The sequence below is a fragment of the Vipera ursinii genome (genome assembly GCF_947247035.1).
Source record: "Vipera ursinii genome assembly, chromosome: Z".
Taxonomy (NCBI): Eukaryota; Metazoa; Chordata; class Lepidosauria; order Squamata; family Viperidae; genus Vipera; species Vipera ursinii.
Genome location: NC_139517.1, coordinates 57,229,005 through 57,252,987, shown reverse-complemented (window position 1 = coordinate 57,252,987; position 23,983 = coordinate 57,229,005). Strand labels below are relative to the sequence as shown.

Here is a 23,983-nt window from a genome sequence, read left to right as displayed (position 1 = left end):
GATTCTTTTGTTTGATTGATAAAATAATACTTATGCCTTGATTTCAGATTTCATAATGATGAGAACAAAAAATTGAGAAATAAGGCACTGGTTGGTTGACTAGGGCCCAGAAACTGCAAATGAGGTCAGATAATGGAGGACTAGGCACATGATACAGTTATTAAGTCAAAACTAGCAGTGACTAAGTAGGAGAAGTGGTTATAAGATCAGACCATTCTGCTCGACACAGAAGTATTACAGGCCTGGACATGGTACCGCTTATGTCTTACACATGTAATACCCAGATTCAAGTGTTAGCTAAACTTTATATTGGTAAAGCATTATTTACCAAGATTTGGAGGGGGGGGGAATCTCAGTGTAACATCATTTCCAGTTAATCAGAAGTGCTATACAAGTGGTCTGATTTGGCAGAAGGTTAACGGAAGTTAAAATGTTCCTCACATCCCTTCTGTTTGATCTGACTCATAAAAAATAATTTAGTCATTGTCAATTATCAGTAATAACAATTGATATCACTTTGACAGTATGTGGGAAAGTAGGTAGGATATTGTGTCTGCATTTTTGAAATGAGTATGATTAAGAATTAATATCTTAGTACCAGTTAACCAGGCTTTTGTAACTCATAGCAATTGATCATTAAAAACACTTTTCTACAGTTAGGCTCCTTCAAAGGAGCCTATATTATTTTTGGACCATTGCAGAGCATGTCTATATACAAAGAAGTTTCACTGTGCTCAGGGAGATTTACACCCAGAGAGAATGAAGATATGTTTTGTTTTTAAAACTGGAAGAAGATAAAAGCAGACTTTGATCCATACTTAGTCATACTTTGAGTATACACACTAAATCAATAGGGTAATCAATTAATCATGATTTATTTATCCCATTGATTCAATGGATTAATTCTGGCTCCAATCTGATATATATTTTCAATTATCTAGTTTTGCTGTGATAAAAAAAAAAACAGAATGGGAAGATGGAGTATTTTAGGGCAGAGGTCCCCAACCTTTTGGGCAACAGGGACCAATTCCATGGAGAAAGGTTTTTCCATGGACCCGAGAATGCTTGGATTTATGTGCTACCTGCATCCCACAGATGGGGCTTTGCTCCTTTGTGCATACCAGTTGCTGGCATGCTCCAGCCCGGTACTACTCCATGGACTGAGGGTTGGAGGTCCCCGTTTTAGGGTCTACCAAACATGAAGAAGTTGACAAAATCTACTTGTAGCAGTGTCATAGTATGATCACAGGGAAATTATTTTTGCTTCTCAAATATTATCTATGACCATACCCTATATAATTTTATGGTAGAAAATTTACTTTTAATACATAAGAAATCAGCCAAAACAATGAAGACATATTATCCCATTGTTTACTATCCATTTTTAATCCATCTACCTCCCCTTTGTCTATATGGTCTGAAGAGCTGAAAACAAATTTTAATTAACATTTTTATAGATTATGCAACTGTTATTGCTTTGTCCCTGTAATCATGTGACTATAATTTAGGTGCTTTGTAATTGGTGTACATTTACAATGGTTGCAGGGTCCCACAATCTATAATCCCCATTTGTGACCTTCACATCTAGCTTCTAAAAAGCAAAAATCAGCAGAAAAGCTGGCAGGTTGCTGCAAGTTGCAATTCTGGGATTCATGTTTAATAACTATAGTGTTTTGATTTTATTTAGTTATTTATTTATTTAGTTATATTTATATACCGCCCTATTCCCTGAGGACTCAGGGCGGTTTACAGGAAATTAAAAAATCCAAAATACAAAAATTAAGAACCAAATTAAAAAATATTAAATTAACCCTGTAGTCAGTTAAAAAGAACCCCAAATTAAAAATTCCTCCTCAGTCTGGGCCCGAGAGCTCGAAGAGCCAGGTCTTCAGGCCCCGGCGGAATGATCGAAGGTCGGGGGCAGTTCTCAGCTCCACCGGCAGCTGGTTCCAGAGGGCAGGCGCTCCCACCGAGAAGATTTTGTTGCTTAACAACAGTGAAACTGATGTTGTAAATCTGACATGATCATGTAATATTTCACTTAATAATTGTGTCATTTAACAGTGAAATTGCTGGATACAATTGCAGTTGGTGGGTGAGGATTACTTGTATTATTAAAGAAATAAAATCCTAGGTTTATGAACAGCATACGTAGATATTACTAGAAATGACATATTTGTATTCTCTCCAATATAAAAGATTTCTAAAATCTTTGAATAGGTGATACCTTTGTAGATAAATAAATGAAAAGAAGTCTCTTTCTATACAAAAAGATGGCATGTCAGAAATACAATTTTTAACTTTATTTCTTCTTGATGTATACTTTGCTTTCTTCAGAATTATTCTGTTTTTCAAATAGGAAAGGATTTCTGCTTATATTTCCACTTAATTTTCTTACAATTAAGAGAATAGAATTGGAATGAGCAATCTGCAGTGTGGATTACATGTGCCAGCTTTCTGCCCCCAGACTACCTCCATATCACACTGTCATAATTCATTTTTAGTGGCACAATTTTAGCAAACTAATAAACATTTTAAGGGAGTTGGGCAATTAAGAAATATGAAATTAAATAATTATAAAATAATAAATACAGCCATTGTAAGGCAAGATGTTCAAAGTAAAAGAAGGAAAAAATGAGCTCTATTTTCTGATGATCTCACATTCCCCCCTGTAGCCTTAATAGCCCAAACATTTTTTTTTAAACTGCACTACCCAAGCCCAACATCAATTTCCAACTGCTGGGTCATATATAGAAAAATAGTTTTTTTTTCTTTTTGCTTTCATTCCCTAGATCCCTGACTTCTAACTTTTTCTTTTATTTGGAGTTCCACATAAGTTAGGGCACCACTGTAGTATGTGCCATTGCTACAGTGAACACAGAGTTTATGGAACTGAAAATGGCAGAATCTCACAAGATTTCATGGGTCCAACCTGAATTCTTGTCAGATTTTGAGCAAGAATAGCTATATCATTCTACAGTTGGCAATCTCTGAAAATGATGACCATTATTAAAAATAGTTTTGGCACCTGCTCTAGTGACTGCTTAGGGCACCTAGGACTCAAGTGGAACCATGACTATGTGCAAGTCATACCTTTCTTCAGATATGCGCAGTGGTGGGATTCAGCCAGTTTGCACCACTTCAGCAGAACCAGTAGCTAATTTTTTGTTGCCTGGGCCCAGAATGGACTTCCGGAAGCAGCATCCACACCAGTTGTTCACATACTTGAATCCCACACTAGATATGTGCATTTGAGCCCACCGCACTAAATATATTCCATTGCCTCCTTAGTCATACATGGAGTCTCTGCTTGGTTGCTTTAAGATTTAAAAAGGCTTTGGTAGTCCAGATCTATGGCAAATGAGCTAGGAAAGGGCTTGATAGGTTGGTCTTGTTTATCCAGTCACATATCAGTCAGTCTTTTATTATAATAAATGAGCAGAAAGCAATACAGAAAAACATAAAGGTGAAACATTACCAGGTGAAAGAAAACAAATACTATCAAATAAAATTTGGTACAAAACAAAATAATAATGTAATAAACAACCATGTATAAATAATAAATGTAATTGATGGCAACAAATGTTACATCAATAAAACAAAATTTAGCCATATTCTCCAGTCAAATGTGCCAACATATTAAAGAGCTATTGTGGCTGCCAGAAACATTGATAATTTCACTGGTTTGCACATTATATTGATATGACATATGGGCATGAGATGAAACTTAGAGTTACACATGTAAATATTTTAATATTGTATATGTATTTTAAATAAGTCCATTCCATTCCAGCTGTAATTTGTCACTTAATTATATTGTTAAGTGTATTATTGATAAATGCTTTCCTTTATGCTGTTTCTTTCCCATAATGATTTTGATTGGTTTATTATTATTTTTTTTAAAAAAACCACTGAGTAGCATCCTCTATTATTTCTTTCAGCCAGTAATATTAAAATAGAGACACAGAGTGATGAAGAGAATGGGCATGCCTGTGAAATGAATGGGGAAGAATGTGCGGAGGATTTACGAATGCTTGATGCCTCTGGAGACAAAATGAATGGCTCACACAGTGGCAGCAAAGCCATGTCAGGAGTTGGAGGCATTCGACTCCCTAACGGAAAGCTAAAGTGTGATGTCTGTGGGATAATTTGCATCGGTCCCAATGTTCTTATGGTTCACAAGAGAAGCCACACTGGTAAGGTCTAGCAGAGCTTTTTTTTCTTTAGCTATTAGAGATTTGTATTCAAATTAATCCAGTACTGTGCTGCCCACTCCTATCCTGAAACTCAGAAAGTTACCAGACATTACTTAACGCACCCAGACCATACTATATTATTCCACACCAAGAATACCAATACCATACCATAGCTGATAGTGTCAAAAGCCATGAAGAGGCCAAGGAGAATTTTAGGTTAAATTTCTAATTCATTCCTTTTGTAAATCAAACAATATAATAATAAGGCTATGTCTTGTCTTCAAACCAGGCCAGACTTTAGATCAAAATAATAGCAGTTACCAAATTGAGAAATTATCTTCGTTTCCATTCACTCAATAACCATATTTTAGAAACAGAATAATAATTACCAGAATCAAATATCCAAACAGATTTTTTTATAAAGTTTTAAATATAGTGGGAATAATGTCTTCTAAAGTTAATCACTCTGAGATTCAGGTAGTAATTTTAATCTTCCAGATAGATTCTGCTTATCTGGAAAGAGATGGATTCAAGGAGTGAGTGGCAAATCTTAGACAAATAGTTTCCCCATGGCATTTGCCTCAATGTATCACTGTCAGCAAGCAAACTATCCCCACATAATTCATATAATGAATTGTAAGGATTATGTGAACCTCATTGTATTTTCTGTAGCAAAGAACCAATGATTACAGTTGCTTCCAATACCATGTTACAGTTGTTTATACTAGTAGTGTTTGGTTATGGACATATACAAACATTAATGTTGATAGAGACCTTTATGGAGCTTGGAATTTAAAAGGCAGAAACCAGGCAAATATCTTAAATGTAAGAATATATAGTATTCACTAGATTTCAACTAAACTAATCTTGTTTTTAAGCAACTCAAGGTTATTTCCCCTGAGTGATTTACAGCATCTTTAGAACACCACTAAGCTGTCACTGCAGTTGATCATCCATAATAATAATAAATTGGTTATTTGTGCACAACAATGGTACAACGATTCTAAAACATACCATCCTATTAATTGCAAGTGGAGACATAACTTGAGATAGCAATCCTATAGGATTTTTAAAATATACAATTACAAGTCAAATAGTTTTAACAATGGTACTGCATTCTTTCCTTCTACATATCTTTATCTAAAAGGGTACTTTTAGATAATTTCTTGCCCTCAAGGAATTGCAACACATCAGTTTTTTATGAGGAAATATTGAACTTCTGCTACACAGAGCCATGTGTGTTGCAGAGAAATTTGGGAAAAATTCTAAAATGAATTCTTTTATAGGATTGTTGGCCTGACTATTCCACCATAGGAATGCATAGAAAGTTGTTCCTGTCAGCTATTCCTGAATGTTAGATTCTCCATGTGTGCTTTATGTATTTAAGATGCAGCCTTGAAAATTGTTGCATCATTTGCAAGTTAGAGAGATACAATTAATTCTGATTTTTTTGTTATCTTTCCATCATTTCATCTTAATTCTACTTTGCTGGTGATCTGATTTTTTTTATTTCACCAGCAATCCTCTGACTCATGTTTCATATTTCTATACAACACTGTTTTATGATCCCCAAATTAGATAAATATGATTCTTGTCTCCAGGTTTCAATTTTTGGCTCTAGATTTTAGTCTCTGAAATAATTACTTATCTGCTTATTTTCTCCTTTGTGACCTAATTTGTATCAAGAGGAAATGCAAAAACAAGTGGGAACTGCTGTTTTGTCTTCATTCAGGTCATGTTTGAAAAGGCCACTAAATTAGAAATTTTAACCTTGTAGGCAGAGGATCCTGGCAAAGAGGTTTGATGTTGTTGATTCCTGTTACCATGCTTCAATATGCTGGTGAAGCTAAGTAGTGGTGCATGCTCAGGCATGGGGAGATATCTGGGGTAGCCACAATGTAGCAGATAGCCATTCCCTCATATGAAGGTTTTGTACAGATTTAGTCCTAAGAAAGCAAAAATAATTTTCTCCAATGTTACTTTTTCAGTAACATGTGAAACTTAGATGTGACAATGTCATGGTGGCATTTCAGCATGTATCAGATAACAGTATGAGGTTTTTGGTGCCTTTGAGTCAGTATTGATTCCTGACAATTATCTAGACTAATCCCTTCAATTTCCTTAGGAAGGTTTTTCAGAAGAGATTTACCTTTTCCTTCTTCCCAAGGCTAAGAAAGTGACCTGCCCAAGGTCCTACAGTTGGCTTTGTGTCCAAGGTGACACTAAAACTCAGAGCCTCCCTGTTTCTAGTCTTGTTGCATAACCACTAAGCTTAGTAATAAGTAGCAAATATAATGAATAGTTATAAGAGTTAGATATGATAGGAGTTAAAAGGTATAATTCCAATCCCCAGATATATCTGCCAGATGTGGTTATTCAAAACAATATTTAATATCTTCTATTTTTAAAAAAGTCCTAAGTGTAACTGAGATTATCTGATTTTTTTCTCTTTTCAGAACAAAACAGATTAGAATACTGACACTTTCTGCAGTTGATTGAAATCATAGCACATAAGCCTTTTTCTAGACTGTAAATGGGAAGTAGCCTGCTTTTAATTAACATACCTCACACAAGCTTGTTTAGGCCTTGGTGGAGCAGTGGGCTAATGCCTCCTTAAGTAACACCAGCTGCCTGCAATTAGTGCAGGTTCGAGTCCCACCAGGCTCAAGGTTGACTCAGCCTTCCATCCTTCCGAGGTAGGTAAAATGAGGACCCAGATTGTTGGGGGCAATAAGCTGACTTTGTAATAATGCTGCTTGGGGGCCCACAAAAGCCCTAATAAGCAGAGATATACATAGAATGAAGGCTATTGCTAAGCACATTGATTTGTGCTTTAGATTGTAAGCCTCCCTGAGTCTTCGGAGAAGGGCATGATATAAATGGGATTAAAAAAAATTGTTGCATACATTTGGAAAGATTAAAACAGATACAGTTGGAGTGGGATCATATTATTTGTATCTTTCTTTATTATAGCAGTCCTAGGGAGTATTATAACCATAAAATGACTACTACCGTATTTGATTTAATACTCTGGCTCTGTCAAGGTCATGATAGTAGTATGTATGAATATATTGATTTTAAATTACACATTTTTCATCATTGTTCCCTTGATTTCACTGTTATTTTCAACTTTAGTAGCAAATTATCAGTAGATGACATCTAAGTTGAAAAATATTTCAGAAAAGGCAGTGGCAAGATATTTCCATATTATTCCAAGAAAATGTTATTAATTTCCCCACAAAAATCATCAAAAGGTGAGTTAATCTGGAAGGTGATTTCCTTTTAAATAAATAAATAAGGAATTAAATAATTAAATCTATAATATAGTATTTAAACAGAAGACAAAAGTTTTCTCCACATCAGGAAACAATCTTTGTAACTAAATTCCCCATTCTTTTTTTGCACATTTTTTTAATTTATTCACTTATAAAATAAGAAAATACAAAAGCAAATTAAAAAGGAACAGACATAAGGGAAAGGAAAAAAGAGGCATGGGAAAGGGGTGGGGAAGAAAAAAAGGCATTAACTTCTGACTCCCTCTGTTGCAGTAAAATAAGGCATTAATATTGAACCTCAACTTTTTACATTTAGTAGTATGAACTATCCATTTCTATATCAATGAATCAATCTAATCAATAAAACCCAAAAGCAAAGTATCATTTTTTCCACCCCAAGCACAAAGTCCAGAAGCAGTCTCCATGAAGAAACAAAAGTGCTTATATTCTTTTCTTTAATCAAAATGGTCAATCTAGCCATCTCTGCCAACTCCATCTGCTTCTGTAGCCATTCATCCATAGTGGGAATCAAATGTCCTTCTATTTTTGTGCATACAATAGTCTTGCTGCCATCAACATGTATAAGATCTGCTAAGCTTGTAAGCCGCCCTGAGTCTTTGGAGAAGGGCGGGATATAAATGGAATTAAAATTAAAAAATAAAAATAAATAAATTAGATCAAAGTTCTAATTTTTTCCCCCAAGTCTCTTTCCATTAAACCCAGAAGAAAAGTTTCTAGTTTAATCTTTGTATTCACTTTAAGAACTTTCTGCACTAAAATATGAATCCTACTCCAATATTTCTTTGCTTTACCACATGTCCACCATAAATGATAAAAGTCCCTTCTTTACATTTACATTTCCAATATTCATTGAGATACCTTTACACATTCTAGATAATGTATTTGGTGTTAAATACCAGCAATACATCATATTATCAATGTTTTCTTTTAAGTTATAGTTTAGTGTGAATTTTAAGCCTTTTGTCCACATATTCTCCCATTGTTCAAGCATCACATTATGCCCAAAGTTCCTTGTCCACTGAATCATACAGTGTTTTACATGTTCACTTTCCAAATTCAATTTCAATAACATTTTGTAAACCTTAGCAACAATATGGTCATGACTACCATATAGTAAAATTTCCAATTCATTTTAAACAAAGTCAAACCCATAACTCTTTTTATTTAGTTTAAAACTCTCTTTCATTTGTAAGTATGTAAACCAATGGCAGACCTGACTTCTGATTCTAGCTCTTCCTTAGAATTGAGGGTAGGCTCACCATAATTAAAAGATTATTTTACCATATGTTTACCAGTCCGGCTTCATTGCCATTTCATTTCTTAGAAAAGCTTCTTGGGGGGATTCCCAAAGAGGCAACTTCATAAAAATCTTGTTTTATATTTATTCCAAACTCTTAATATGACACTTCTAATAAAATGATTGTTGAAATCAACATTAACTTTATTTACTTTAAATAACCGTGCCACCCAAACCTTAATCCATGACCTTCCAGATCAAGTAGCCTCTTGTTCTGGAGGTTCACCCACTCTTTTAGCGAGATCAAACAACATGCATCAAAATACAATTTCAAACCTGGTAAACCCAAACCCCCTGTTTCCTTAGCATCTTGCAGTAGTTTATATTTAGTTCTTGGTTTCTTTCCTTGACATATAAACTTGAAACTATCCCTCTGCCAATGTTTAAATACAGTATCCATTGCAAATATTAGTATTGTCTGAAACAGAAAGAGCATCTTTGGTAAAACATTCATCTTAATTACAGAAATTCTGCCCAGTAGGGTAAAGGTAATTTGGAAATCCTTTTTATTATCATTCCAAAGCATAATTATTTTGAAACAATTTTGTATTTGTTTTTGTCAACATAACCCCCAAATATTTCACTTTTTTCTCAACTTTAAATCAGACTTTTTAATCAATATATCACAATCCTGAGATGACATATTCTTAATCAACACTGTTGTTTTCTGTTTGTTTATTTTAAAATCCGTTAAAGCCCCAAACTTATTTAATTTCCTCATCAAATATTCTCTTATTTTTGGGTCTTTCAGGAATATAACCAAATGATTGGCAAATGCCTTCAACTTATAAAGTTTTTCTTGATACTTATACTAGTTACTGTCTCATCTAGCGTAATATCTCTGTTCAAAACTTCCAGCACCAAGATAAATAATAGAGGAGACAAGGGACATCCTTGTCTCATACCCTTTTGAATTTCACATGAATTAGTTAAATCACCATTAGTAACAATTTTTGCTTGCTGTGACATATAAATAGCTTTGACTCCTTAAATAAAATTCTCTCCAAAATCCATTTCTTTCAGGATTTTAAATATAAAAACCCAATTTAGATTGTCAAAGGCCTTCTCTGCAGCTAGGAATATTAGAGCTGCCTGTTTCTCATTATGATATTGTAAATATTCAGTGATATTCAAAACAGCCGGCCTTCTGGTTTTCAGCAACTCACCCTATCTGAGTTGCTGACCAAGTGAGAACTGTATTGAAGGCTGTGAATCCCAGCAAAGCCACAGGCCCAGATGGGGTGCTGGGGATAGTGGTTAAGAACTGTGCCGACCAATTAGCAGGGGTCCTGACAAGGATTTTTAACATCTCCTTGCAAACAGCATGTGTAACCATCATGCTTGAAAGCAGCTACCATTGTCCCAGTCCCCAAGAAAACTGCAGTTGAGTGCCTGAATAACTACAGACCTGTTGCATTAGTCTGTAGTCATGAAATGCTTTGAAAGACTGGTTCTCCAACATCTCAGGACATGCCTCCCACTGGATTTCAATAAACATAAATTTGCCTACAGGGGGAACAGGTCGACAGATGATGCCATAGCTACTGCTTTACACTCTGTAGCAAGTCATCTTGAGAAACCTGGAAGCTATGTCAGGATGCTTTTTGTTGATTATAGCTCGGCTTTCAACACCATTTTGCTGAGCATTCTCATCGAGAAGCTGACTGACTTGAAATTTTCCCCCTCCATCTGTGATTGGATTCAAGACTTTCTCAGGGACCGGTTACAAACAGTGAGGGTCAGGTCAGCTTTGTCCACCGCCCTGAAGCTTTGCACCAGCTCACCACAGGGCTGTGTGCTTAGCCCCTATCTGTACTCTTTGTACACATATGACTGTGTATCGCCCAACCCATCTACTGCGATAATTAAGTTCGCAGCTGATACTACCGTGGTGGGTCTTATTACAGGTGGGGATGAGACAGCATACAAGACAGAGGTACAAAAACTATCCATATGGTGTTGTAACAACAACTTGCACCGGAACATTGGCAAGACGAAAGAGATGGTGCTAGACTTCTGGAGGGAAAAGGAGGAACCTGCCCCACTTTACATCGGGGAGGACTGTGTGGAAAGAGTTTCCTCCTTTAAATTTCTGGGAGTCTATCTCTGCGAAGATTTTACCTGGAAAGTTAATACAACCCAGGTGGCCAGAAAGGCCCAACAGAGACTTCACTTTCTCAGGGTCTTGCGGAAGAACAGGGTAGAACAACAGCTAATGACCCTCTTTTACCGGTCTACTATAGAGAGCATCCTCTTGTACTGTATTGTGGTTTGGTATGCTGGTCTGACAGCCATGGATAAGAAAGCATTACAGAGGGTGGTGAGCACAGCACAAGACATTGTGGGCTGTCTCTGACACCATTGGATGACATCGCCAAGGCTCGCTGCCTTGGAAGTGTGAGGAAAATTCTCAGGGATGACTCACACCCTGGACAGTATGTCTTTACTCTCCTACCATCAGGTAGGAGATATAGGAGTATAGCCAGCTGTACCAACAGGTTGAAGAACAGCTTTTATCCATTGGCTGTTAGGCTTTTGAACGGGATATAATTTTATAAACTTTATGTATGATTGACTTGTGAGGCCGGTGTGTTGTGCAATTAGCTCACATGGTGTAATAAGATGGAGGGTTTCTGTCACTGTAAGTTGGGGATGAGGGCACAAAGGGAGGCTCAGCCAATCTCAATGTATACATGTTTGTACTTTGACAATAAAGGTTCATTCATTTGGTCCTCATATTATCCATTAGCTGTCTTTTTTGCAGAAAATCAGATTGGTCTTCATGAATATGCCTGTAAGACCTTCTTTAGTTTTTCTGCCAAAATTGCAGCAAAGCATTTATAGACTTTATTTAATAATGGAATTGGTCTATAATTCTTTATCTTTGTAGCATCTTGACCTTTCTTTGGTAATAACACAATATTGGCTTCTCTCCATGGTTGAGGTATCTTTCCTTCCTGTAATATATTATTCATTATATCCTTTAGAGCAGGTCTGCCAAATTTGCAACATCATGTGACACTATGATGTATCATGACATTTTTGCCATTGCCAACAATGGAGTGGGGGTGGCATCTGGCCTGCAGGGTGGCAGTTTGACACCCCTGCTTTAGAGGCTGAAAAAGGTCCTCTTGAAGGCACTTATAATATTGACTTGTAAGGCCATCTTGTCCTAGAGCTTTACCTGATTTCATTTTTTTAAATAGCTTCTGATATTTCAAAGGTAATTATTGGGTCATTCATAAGTTGCCTCTGACTTTGTGATAGCTTAGGCAACCTTTATCTTAAGAGATATTCATCTACTTTAGACATATCTAACTCCTATTTTTTATACAAATTGAAGTAAAAACTATGAAAAGTCTTTTTAACAAGCTCATATTCTCTTATCACCTTATTACTCCACAATTTTTCTCATTCTCTTTTACCTTTCCTTCCTTAGTTTATATGCCAACCATCTTCCTGGTTTATTTGCAAACTCAAAGTTGTTTCACATACTTCAGTTTTGTTTCTATTTCTTGAACTGTTAACATAGACGATTGTTGCTGTAACAGTTTAATTTGATGTGAAATTTTAGAATCCATAGGTGTCTTTTGCAGCTCGATTTCTTTCAGTCTAATTTCATCCAATATCTTTTGTGCCTTTTCCAGAGATCTTTTTCTTCTGTAAGCGATAGTATTGTATAAAATAACCCTCAAAACAGCTTTACTAGCATCCCATACAGTTGTTAAGATTGTCCCTTTACCTAAATTATTATCATTTAATTTCTTTTTGCAATCTTTTATGATCACCTCCTTTTGCAAAATAGATTCATTTAATCTCCATTTATAGCTTAAACTCTTTCCTCTAAGTACCAAAAGTACTGGGTTATGGTCAGAGAAAGATTTAGGTAAAATGTCAATTTTCAATATTTTATTTGCAAGATTTTTAGAAATCCATCTCATATCAATCCTTGAAACAGATTTATGTCTTTCTGAGAAAAAAAAGTATATTCTCTACCAGAACCATTTTTGTTTCTCCATGAGTCTGTTAGTACTAAATTGTCCATCATCTCAAAAGAAGTCTTTGGTAATTTACCCTGGGAGAGTTTAATCACCTTGGTAGATGATCTATCCAAAGCTGGCAAAGTCACTCCATTCCAATCCCCCAACATAAACCAAGTTTCATAAGAAAAGGGTATTAATTGATCCATAAGATATTCAAAACATTTACTTCTATCATCGTTTGACCTGTATAGGGCCACCACTATTGATTTTATTCAATTAAATTCAATTACCACTACTACAAATCTACCATGTTCATCTGCTAAAAGTAACTTAGGTTTAAGTTGAGGTTTTATATATAGGGCAGCTCCATTAATTCCTCATTCTTAAAAAACCTATAGCATATTTTAAAATCATTTCACAGCTTAATCTTTTGTTATATCTTCTTAATGTAAAATATCTATAGTACAAAATATGTACAAAATCTGGATATTGCTTAATTGCAGTTTTAAGATTGATTTGCCAACTTCTTTTTTGGATACTGTTGCAACTTTCTAGCACTTTGCTTATGTCTGTTTCTCCTATGCAACATGTATTTTCACTCTTTCACAATGTACATCCTTAGTTAAAGGAAGATACTTTTTTCAATATTCTATTTCTATTCTATTTATCTTTTTTCTTTTTCAAAACTATTTTTAAATAATTTTCACATGAAGGGATATCAAAACAAAATGTTTCAGTTGCACAGAGAATTATCTTCCAGTTGGTATATGCCCATACCACAAAAACTAGGCTTCACAGTGCAGGTGGTAATCATTCTTTCCTCAAACTTTGCTGCTGTTTCCAATTTTCTGATTAGGGAAGCTGATATTTTCCCTAGAACTCCACCTGCTCTATCCTTTCCTTTGACTTTAGTTTCTAGTGGGGCAGTGGTTAAAGTGCATTATTGCAGACAAACTCTACCTACAGCCTGGAGTTCAACCCTGATGGGGCTCAAGGTTGACTCCAGCCTTCTAGCCTTCCAAGCTTGGTAAAAGGTAAAGGTAAAGGTTCCCCTGCACATGCGTGCTAGTCATTTCCAACTCTAGGGGCTGGTGCTCATCTCCGTTTCAAAGCTGAAGTGCCAGCTCTTGTCCGAAGACGTCTCCATGGTCATGTGGCCAGCATGACTAGATGCCAAAGGCGCACGGAACGCTGTTACCTTCCCACCATAGTGGTCCCTATTTTTCTACTTGCATTTTTACGTGCTTTTGAACTGCTAGGTTGGTAGAAGCTGGGACGAGTAACAGGCACTCACTCTGTTACGCGGCACTCGGGATTTGACCCGCCAAACTGCTGACCTTCTGATCGACAAGCTCAGCGTCCTAACCCACTGAGCCACCGCATCCCTCAAGCTTGGTAAAACGAAGGCCCAAATTGTTGGGAATAATATGCAAATAATTCTTCTATATTGTAAATCACCCAGAGAGTACTGCAAAGCACTGTGGTGTGGTATATAAATCTAAATGCTATTGCTATTCTAACAGACACATGCAAGTTTATTAGTGAAGCTTTCATAGAGTGGAGATAAGTAATAAGGAAATCACAGATCATAGGATAGAACACAACAGAATAGAATAGAAATAGGAAAGGAACAGAATTGAGCTAGAAGGGAACTTAGAGGTCTTCTAGTCCAGCCCCCTACTCAAGCAGGAGAACCTATACCATCTCAGACTAGTGACTGTCCAGTCTCTTCTTAAAAACCTCCAGTGATGGAGCACCCACAATTTCTGGTTAATTGTCCTCACTGTTAGGAACTTTGTCCTTAATTCCAGGTTGCTTCTCTCTTTGATCAGTTTCCAACCATTGTTTCTTGATTTGCTAAACTTTAACATACTGTTCAAAAAAGTAATAAGATTAGAAAGTGAAAAAATGACAAAATGATTATTTTAGCAGTTCAATATTTTAAATTCAAATTTCTCTTTGGAATAAATTCTTCTTTTGGAAAAAACCATTTGTTGGTTACAACTAACATATTTTGAAATGTATTAGCTTATTAAGATGAACATATCTAGAAATATCTAGTAATTTTTCAGTTAGAAAAAAGTTTAAGTAGTAATTAGGAAGGATTATGGGAACTGACCCTTCTTTTAGAGGGAGATTGATTGTCTCATTGGATTTCTTACCTTTATTAGACAGGATTTATATTATCAGTGTTTATATGAAAGTAGCATATTTCAACATTTAATGGGGATCTGTAATGCTGGGCAGGAGTAATGATTGATGGAGAAGAGAGAGTGGGTTAGGTAATGGTGAGGCAGGGGCACCTGTAATGTAGATGAACTTGTGGAATGAGGGGAAGGGATGCTGCCTAGGAAATGGCGGGACAAGAGAGGCCAGAGCCCCAGTGGCTTAGCAGTCAGAGGAAGAAACTTGGGAAGGACCTGCCTTAATAGATCAAGAGGTTAAAAGTAGTGGCAGAAAGTTTGTACTTTCAGATTTGCAAGATTGGTGTCACCTCTCCCAGGTGAACCAGACTGGAAAAATGACTAGATGTGTTTATTCAACTTTATTGTGAGAGTATATTAACAGAAACGTGCAAATCTGAAAGTACAAACTTCCTGTCACCATTTTTAATTGCTTGATCAATTAGGATGAGTTCTTCCTAAGCTTCTTTCTCTAACATTATGCCACTGGTCTCTCTTGTCTGATTGTTTCCTAGCCAGCATCTCCTCCCTTTGTTCCTCAAGGTCATCCACACATTTTATTACAGCACCTCACTAAATTCCTCTGCTACATAATATTTGAATTACTATGAGGTTATGCAAAGGATATGGGAGAAAGGGAAGGAAATGTGATTTAATTACAGTTGGTCAGGTTTGACTAATAAAATATAGAGAAGACAAACTTAAACTGGTCAAGATACAAAATGAAATTTTACCATTGTTGAAGTTACTTTAGTTTTGGCATGTTAGCAAAATAAGGAATATACTGTAGGAGAATTGTTATAGATAAGCAATAATGCCTGATTAGCTGCAAGACAATGTTTTCTAACTTCCTTTAGTATCTAACAAGGCATCTATCTTGAATTATGATTAGTATATAAATATTACCAAACTGTAATTACCCTATTATTTTCTTAAAATGCTCCAGGTTGATAGACTATGCTAGTAAAGCATAGTCTAACCAAAAGAGACTATTCTCTTCAAAAGATATTTTTTAACAATAAAACAATTCCATGTATAAATCCTAACAAGTGAATCTGACAATTACTCTGGGCTGTTTTTAAAAGGAAAACCAAAAGAAGCAAAACAAAACAAAGAAAAAGAAGCCTGCAGTCAATTCCTGATATAACATATCAGCAACGAGAGTTAGGAGTTCTGTGTGGAAGATGTTTTCTCCTTTGCTCTGTCTTAACTTCCTTTTTTAGTCCATCTCACCCCACCCTACCCCACCCTCTCACTCACCCACCTGCCCCCACACTTTTCTGTCTCTTTCCTGATTTGGCTGCTTAGGGACAGTCAGGTAATGGAGAAGAAATTGAAAGGGAAAATACAGGGAAAATGTAAATGAAAAGAAGTTATTATAACTGTTATAATGAAGTGCCTTTCATTTAAATATAAGAATGTAACGCTGAAATGAACTTGTGATCCTGAAATGCATTTTTAATGAGTTTCCTTTTTATTTTGCTGCTTCAGTGGCATATTTTAAAGACCCTTTGAAAAAAGCCACATTAAAAAACCCACCAAATGCCACAACATGCAAAATTGGATATTGGTTTATTCCAAAACTGCTGATCAGGAAGAGTGGCTCTTCAACACAAAATGTTGCAGTCACTTTATTTAAATGAGTTTGAATTTGCATTGTGATGTGCCATTCTGATTTAGAAAAAAAATTAGATTTTCAGATCAAATTGACCCAGCCAGTGAAGCATTAAGGAACTGGCAGGTTTAGTCTGAAAGGCTCATGTTATATCAAACCTGCAGCTGGTGGAAGTCACAGAGCGCCAGTTGGAAAACAACTTTTTCACTGAAATCATCCTCCTATTACCTTGTAAGAGTTTTGTTCTCACATATTTTTCCCTCTCATTTTCCCTGTAGGCGAACGCCCCTTCCAGTGTAATCAGTGTGGGGCATCCTTTACTCAAAAGGGCAACCTTCTCCGCCACATAAAGTTACACTCCGGCGAAAAGCCCTTCAAGTGCCACTTGTGTAACTATGCTTGCCGTCGTAGAGATGCTCTTACGGGCCATCTGAGGACCCATTCCGGTAGGTTCCATGATAGAAAATTCTAGAAAAGTTTTGCTTGCTACTTGGCCAAAGCAAATTATATCTACAGAATGATTTGAGATTAATACTAATTTAGTTGAGGTTACTTCTAACCTCAACTGAAACCAAAGGCCTACTAGGCATTTGGTTAATTGCATTTCAATTAAATTTTCAGGTAGACTAGCCCACAACAGAACAGAATAACAGACTGGAACAGCGTATTTCCTATCAGTTTGTATGCAGCCCAGTAGCCAATATATTTTTTTCTTATTATCTTTTACCTGTTTGTGAGATCCCAAGAATTGTCAAGTACAAAGCAAACTATAGATTTGATTCAGAACTATTTATTATTTTGAATAAATGGTCATGTATTAGCACTGTAAAATGCAATGAATCATAAATTTACAAACTACATATGGCCAACAGTTCCACAGATGGGGCCAAACCAAATATATAATTATAAGATATAGGTTATTCCTTATATCTTTATATCTTTATATATATATATATATATATATATATATATATATATATATATATATATATATATATATATATATATATATATATATATATATATACTGTATATATATATAGGAACAGCTTGCCTCCAGAGGTTGTGGCTTAAAAACATAAAAACTAAAGGTTTTTAAGAAAAAATTGGACAACCATTAATCTGAAATGGTATACGGTTTCCTGCTTCAGTACAGGGTTGGACTAGAAGATCTCCAAGGTCCCTTCCAACTCTGTTATTCTGTTATTCAGCTGGGGAAACATGGTTTATTTGATAACTAAAAAAACTACCATAGTCAATCTATTTTATAAAGATAGAAGCAATAACGGAGAAAACTAACAGCTAAAATTTCTTTACCATTAGATATATGCATTAATATTACATGCATAGAATGCAGGTTTGAGTCTTTGCATTTAAACAATTTTCAAGTCAAAATTTCATGTTTATAGCTTTTCTTGTAGAAAAGATGCAAAATAACTTTTCAAAATGATTTTAAAATCAGGCAAGTTTTAATCATTATTAAATTTATTTGTATTGAACTCAAATCTTCAAGCCAGAGTTGAGCAAATTCTAACTTGGCAAAAAAAAAATTCGTATTAGTGGCAGGATATTTTGAGTTGATGGGCCTGTTTTCATTACAACATGACCAAATTACATGCCCCCAAAATTGCAGTAAAAACTATCCTTTTCATTCTTCAGGATGGCTGTTGAGTCTGGCTGTTTGTACTTATTTGAGTCACATTATCTGGACTATATTATCCCAGATCTCTTTGAGTTTCTACAATAAATTCCATTTTCCCCTGCAGTTGGCAAACCTCATAAATGTGGATATTGTGGTCGGAGTTATAAGCAGCGAAGCTCTTTGGAAGAACATAAGGAGCGCTGCCACAACTATTTACAAACCATGAATCTTTCAGGTGGCCTATATCCGGGTAAGAATACAAAGCAAAAGGCAAGATTGGCTTCAAAATAAGCTGCAATTATAAGGCCCAACTTTATGAGTAGTCCAGTGCTCTGTTGGAGCACTAACATTTTTAGGAGCTGTAGAAAGCACTGATAAGTTTAGGGTGGAAGGGACTGATCAAATTCCCAAAGGCAGAGAGATTGAATGTGAGAAATAGCTATTGGCCTCTTGTCTGGTTACTATTGCTCAGTTGAAGTTGAGCAAGTGATCCTTCCTGTTTTTCTTTTCTTTATCTTTGAATGGCTACTTTTATGCTGTCCACTTTCTTTCCCTTCCTAACTTTCAAACAGCTATGCCTTTTTGGAGAATTTTATAGATGATCTTATTGTCGTAACAATAAGAAGCTATTTCTTCTTTCTGTTTGCAGGTTCAATAGTGTGATCATCTATCTTCCCTGCTTTTCTCAAATAGCAATCCTCCTTTCCCCCACTGGCTCCAATACTGAGAATTAATGCTACTCTAGCTCTTTCAATATCAGATGCATGAAGTAAAACATGAAGTAGGAATATCTGGGAAACCTCCAAATATGAGATAGAATTCTTTTATCTTCCAAGGAAAAAAAGTTCTTTGATATGGAAATTATTTTAGAATCAATATTCTTTCTCCTATTCCTGTTTCAGCACTCATTAATCAACCATCTCAGTGATTGCATATCATAAGGTACAAACACACATACAGACACATTTATTTGAAAGGGGACAATTCATGCTTATTCCATCTTTGCTGAATGCACAGTAAAATATGGACGTGCATTAATAATGTGCATAGAGAAACAGATGGAGACCACTGTTTCTTAAAGTTGAGATAACTATTGGTTATGAGCTCTTTGGTTGCATACTAATTGCATATCTGAATGAATTGGATATGAATGATCAGACCAGTTATATACAAGTCTTCTTCTACACTTTTTTAAAAGCACATATTCATTTTGCATTGGAACAGTTTAAAGCAGAATGCCCCACAAGGCTATTGCACATTTTCTGAAGGCATATTTTGGATTACTGGAAACACAATGCCTAACATTGCCATCAAACACTATATGGAAAGTAAGGTCCTTTCAGGAAAAGATACAAACTGTATCGAGTCTCTGTAACAAGATTAGATAAAGCATTTTTGATACACCTATTACTGTGTGTATAATGAAAAAGAATTAAAATTGCTTTGATCTTGTCAATGCATTTTAACTATTTCTTTGCTCTTAATTACATTTCTGCTAGCAAATTATATGACCACAATAAAAACATTATCAAATCTCAAAAACCCCCACAAATAAATAAAGACATGTATAGCAGTTCATAAAGCAGAAGTAACTCAATGAAAATAATATAATTCCCAACTGCATCAAGTACTTCAATTATTAGCACCATAAAAATGGGTAGTATTCCAAGTCCTGCAGTTTTCATTTTGTAACAGAATGCCAAAGCCTGTGCTAATATAGCTTTCAAGTAGGCTGATCCATAATGTGGGAGACAACTAAGGCCCCTTCAATCTAGAAATAAATGATAAGCTCAGTTGGAATATATAATGGTTGTATCACGTGAAAGTCCTGAAGATTATTTCTGCAGATTATCTTGTCAGTAGTTTATGTTGATTTAGGCCTCATATGCAGATGCTACATTTAATGTTTTTTGGAAAATAACAATAGCACTTAGGCTTGTATACCACTTCACAGTGCTCTACGGCCCTCTCTAAGCAGCTTACAGAGTTAGCATACTGCCCCTAACAATCTGGGTCCTCATTTTACCAACCTCAGAAGTCAACCTTGAACAACTCAGAATCGAACTACTGGAGTGAGCAGTACTGCGCTCTAACCACTGGACCACCACAGCTCTGTGCTTGTATAGCTGTCACATTTTCAAATAATCTTAATGAATGTCTGTCAAAGTAATGTTGGAAATCAGATGAGATGCTTCTGACAGTTGATGTTGTGAGACCTTTTCATTTTTGCTAAGTTGGGAACTTTTAAATATAACAAATTGATTTACACAAAGGGTTACTTTTGTTTCTAGATTACAATGAGCATCTATGAGACTGTGTGCTAAACTATTTATTTCAAAAACAATATACATATGGATTGTATTATGACCAGTCAAAATATCCCAAATGTGCAGGTATTTAAACTCACCATATCTATTAATCAGACTAGAGGGCACATAAATCAGAGTATCACAACAGAAATAAACCAGAACAAATTGGGCTATATTTTTTCACACAAATTTGTACTTCCAGCTTGGTACAGATGATTGGAAATACTTTGTAGAGATCCAGTAATGTAGCAATTGCACAAAAAGTTTGAAAATAATTTGGAATCAATTGACATAAGCCCCACATTTAAAAAGCTCAGTGGAGTGATTAAGGACAATGCTTTAATAAATAGCCAATGATTTATAACCAAGTAGAAAATAGAAAAGGTTTAGGTGTTGGGATAAGGCAAAATTATTCCTTTGCACAAGAACAATGGATTTCAACACAGAACAGGAAATATGAGTGGTAGAGTATGAGCAGTATGTGAATGTCACCAGGTGTCAGGACCCACCTCAATCCACATCTTAGGAAATAAGAACTCTTGGATGCAAGTTTAGTCCAAAAGGAAAACGTTTACTAGGAAGGAATTGATTGTGGGAATACAAGACGGAATCTGACAAAGGTTACATTTCAATCCTATATAAACCATTCCCATTTCAGCCCCTCCCCTCATCCATTTGGTCAGGCTGTCGTCAGTTGCTAGGTGTCAGGTCCTTCCATGGGAAAGGGAACTCTCCTTGGTTTTATGGTTATTGCTTTCCTTTTCAGTTGTAAATGAAGATACAAACCAGATCTGTCTGTCCCCCTCCCTTCCCCCGTTAAAACATCCCCTGTTGGTTGAAAATCACTTTAGTAACCATCCTCTCCCCCCCCCCCTCGGAGAAATGGCAGAATCCCCAGTAATAGCATGTTGTTCTACCTATACAATTATGAAATGTGATATAAATGGATTCTGACATTCGGCTCTCCTTTCAGAAAAAAGATGAGTCCATCTGTGGGGAAAGAAATCATATAAATGTTAGCCTGGTTTGTTTGGATATTCTGTATGAAACCTCTTAAGCAACTTAGGTGCTTTAACATGGAGTTTGTTAACCCACTCATTTTCTGAGGAGGGGAGGTGTTTCCATGCCACTAAATATTGTATCGTTCCATGGTGTTTTCTGGAATCTAAGATTTCTTTCACTTCAAAATGTTGTTCTCCTTCCACCATGATGGGGGGTGGTGGTGGTGGGATTTTTTCTCGTAGTGGAGATTGTTGTTCTCTCTTTAATAGACTGCAGTGGAAGGTTGGGTGTATTCGTCTAAGATTTTTGGGTAGTTCTAATTCAACTGTTACTGGGTTTATGATTCTTTTAATTGGAAAGGGTCCAATATATTTTGGTCCTAGTTTTTTACAGGGTTGGAGTGATTTCAGGTATTTTGTGGATAAATATACCATCTCTCCTACCCTAAATGGTGTGGGATCGGTTCTTTTTTTGTCTGCCTGTGTCTTGTATGCTTTTCTGGCATCTTCCAACGCTTTCCTAACGATTGGCCATGTATTTTGTAATTGAGCAATCCATTCCTTCAGATCAGGGATAACCGGTTCTTTTGGGGTTAGTTCTGGTATTGGGTTGAAACTCTGGCCTGTAGCTACTTGAAAAGGAGTGTAACCTGTGCTTGAGTGGACTGCATTATTATATGCTACTTCTGCAAAAGGCAGTAGGTCCGTCCAGTCGGACTGCTGAAAATTAATATAGCATCTCAGATATTGTTCAAGTATATTATTAAGTCTTTCAGAAGCTCCGTCTGTCTGAGGATGGTGACTAGATGACAGTCCTTGGGTGGTTCCTAAGAGGGATAAAAATTCTTTCCAAAATGCCGACGTAAATTGCACCCCTCTGTCAGATATGATGCGTTGTGGTACCCCATGCAATCTGTAAATATGCTGTACAAAAAGTTTTGGTAATGCTTTTGCAGTCGGGATTTTTTGGCAAGGTATGAAGTGTACTTGCTTAGAGAACAGATCTGTGACAGTCCAGACTACGGTGTTTCCATTACTTTCTGGCAGTTCTACGATAAAATCCATGGCTATTTCTTTCCATGGGGCTGAGGGGTTTGCCACCGGTTGTAACAGACCTGGCGGTTTCCCTTGCAGTCTTTTGGCCATCGCGCAAATTTGACAACTACCCACATAGCTTTCTATGTCCTTTTTCATAGATGGCCACCAAAATTGCCTTTTAGTTAAGTGTAGAGCCTTGGTGGAGCAGTGGGCTAATGCCTCCTTAAGTAACACCAGCTGCCTGCAATTAGTGCAGGTTCGCATCCCACCAGGCTCAAGGTTGACTCAGCCTTCCATCCTTCCGAGGTAGGTAAAATGAGGACCCAGATTGTTGGGGGCAATAAGCTGACTTTGTAATAATGTCGCTTGGGGTGTGTGTGAAAGCCCTAACAAGCAGGCATATACATAGAATGAAGGCTACTGCTAAGCTTGTAAGCCGCCCTGAGTCTTCGGAGAAGGGCGGGATATAAATGTAATTTAAAAAAAAAAGTGTAAGGTTTTTACAAAGCCAAAGTGTCCTGCTGATTTTGTATCATGGCACAGTTGCATGAAATTGATTCTCTGTGTGGCAGGTATATATAGCTTCTCCCCCACCCACGGCAGTCCATCTTTAATTGTGCACACATGTTTATTTTTCTGGAACCATTCATCACTTTCCAAAGATTTCCTGAATTCTATTCCAGTTTGGCTATCTACCTTCAGCTTCATTTTTTCTTGTGCCCTGGTGGTGACTGGTGCTGCCAGTTGTTGTTCCGGTACAAGTGGTTTAAAGTCAGTAACTCTTGTGCTGTTATATTGGGGCATGTGGGATAATGCATCTGCAAGGAAGTTCTTTCCCCCCGGTAAATGTTTGAGAGTGAAATTGAATCGGTGAAAATGTTGGGACCAGCGGGCTTGCTTAGGAGTGAGCTTCCTGGGCGTTTTTAGTGCTTCCAAATTTTTGTGGTCTGTCCAGACCTGGAAAGGTATTTTATTTCCTTCTAAAAATTGGCGCCATGTTAGTAATGCCCACCTCAACGAGAATGCCTCTTTTTCCCATATTGGCCAGCGTTGTTCTGTTTCTGTGAGTTTTCTGGATGTGTATGCGCATGGTTGCAATGTCCCCCCATCATTTTCTTGTAATAGTACGGCTCCTACCACTACATCACTCGCATCTGCCTGTATTACAAAAGGTTTGTCGGGATCTGGGTGTTTTAGGACAGGTTCAGCAGAAAAAAGTCTCTTTAGCCTCTCAAATGCTGCTTGACATTCCATTGACCATTTCAGAGGCTGGCTGGGTTTCACGGGTGACCCCCCCCTTCGTTTTCAACAAATTTGTGAGGGGCATGGCTATTTGGCCAAATGCGGGGATGAATTGGCGGTAGAAGTTTGCAAACCCCAGGAAACTTTGCAATTGCTTCCGTGTGCGGGGGGGGTGCCCACT

General features: G+C 36.5%; 1 protein-coding gene across 7 annotated transcripts in view; it reads left to right on the top strand.

The window, feature by feature from the left end:
- The window catches only part of IKZF1 (IKAROS family zinc finger 1), a 115,239-nt gene that overhangs the window by 79,131 nt on the left and 12,125 nt on the right, over positions 1-23,983 (top strand). For 2 of the 7 annotated variants that reach the window (XM_083377135.1, XM_083377134.1), the window contains exons 4-5: positions 16,849-17,016; positions 18,337-18,462. In XM_083377135.1, coding sequence (XP_083233261.1) covers positions 16,849-17,016; positions 18,337-18,462 — 294 coding nt within the window. Of the gene's footprint in view, positions 1-3,941; positions 4,197-16,848; positions 17,017-18,336; positions 18,463-23,983 lie in introns of all 7 variants that reach the window. The other 5 variants (XM_083377133.1, XM_083377132.1, XM_083377137.1 and 2 more) reach the window with 3 other exon arrangements.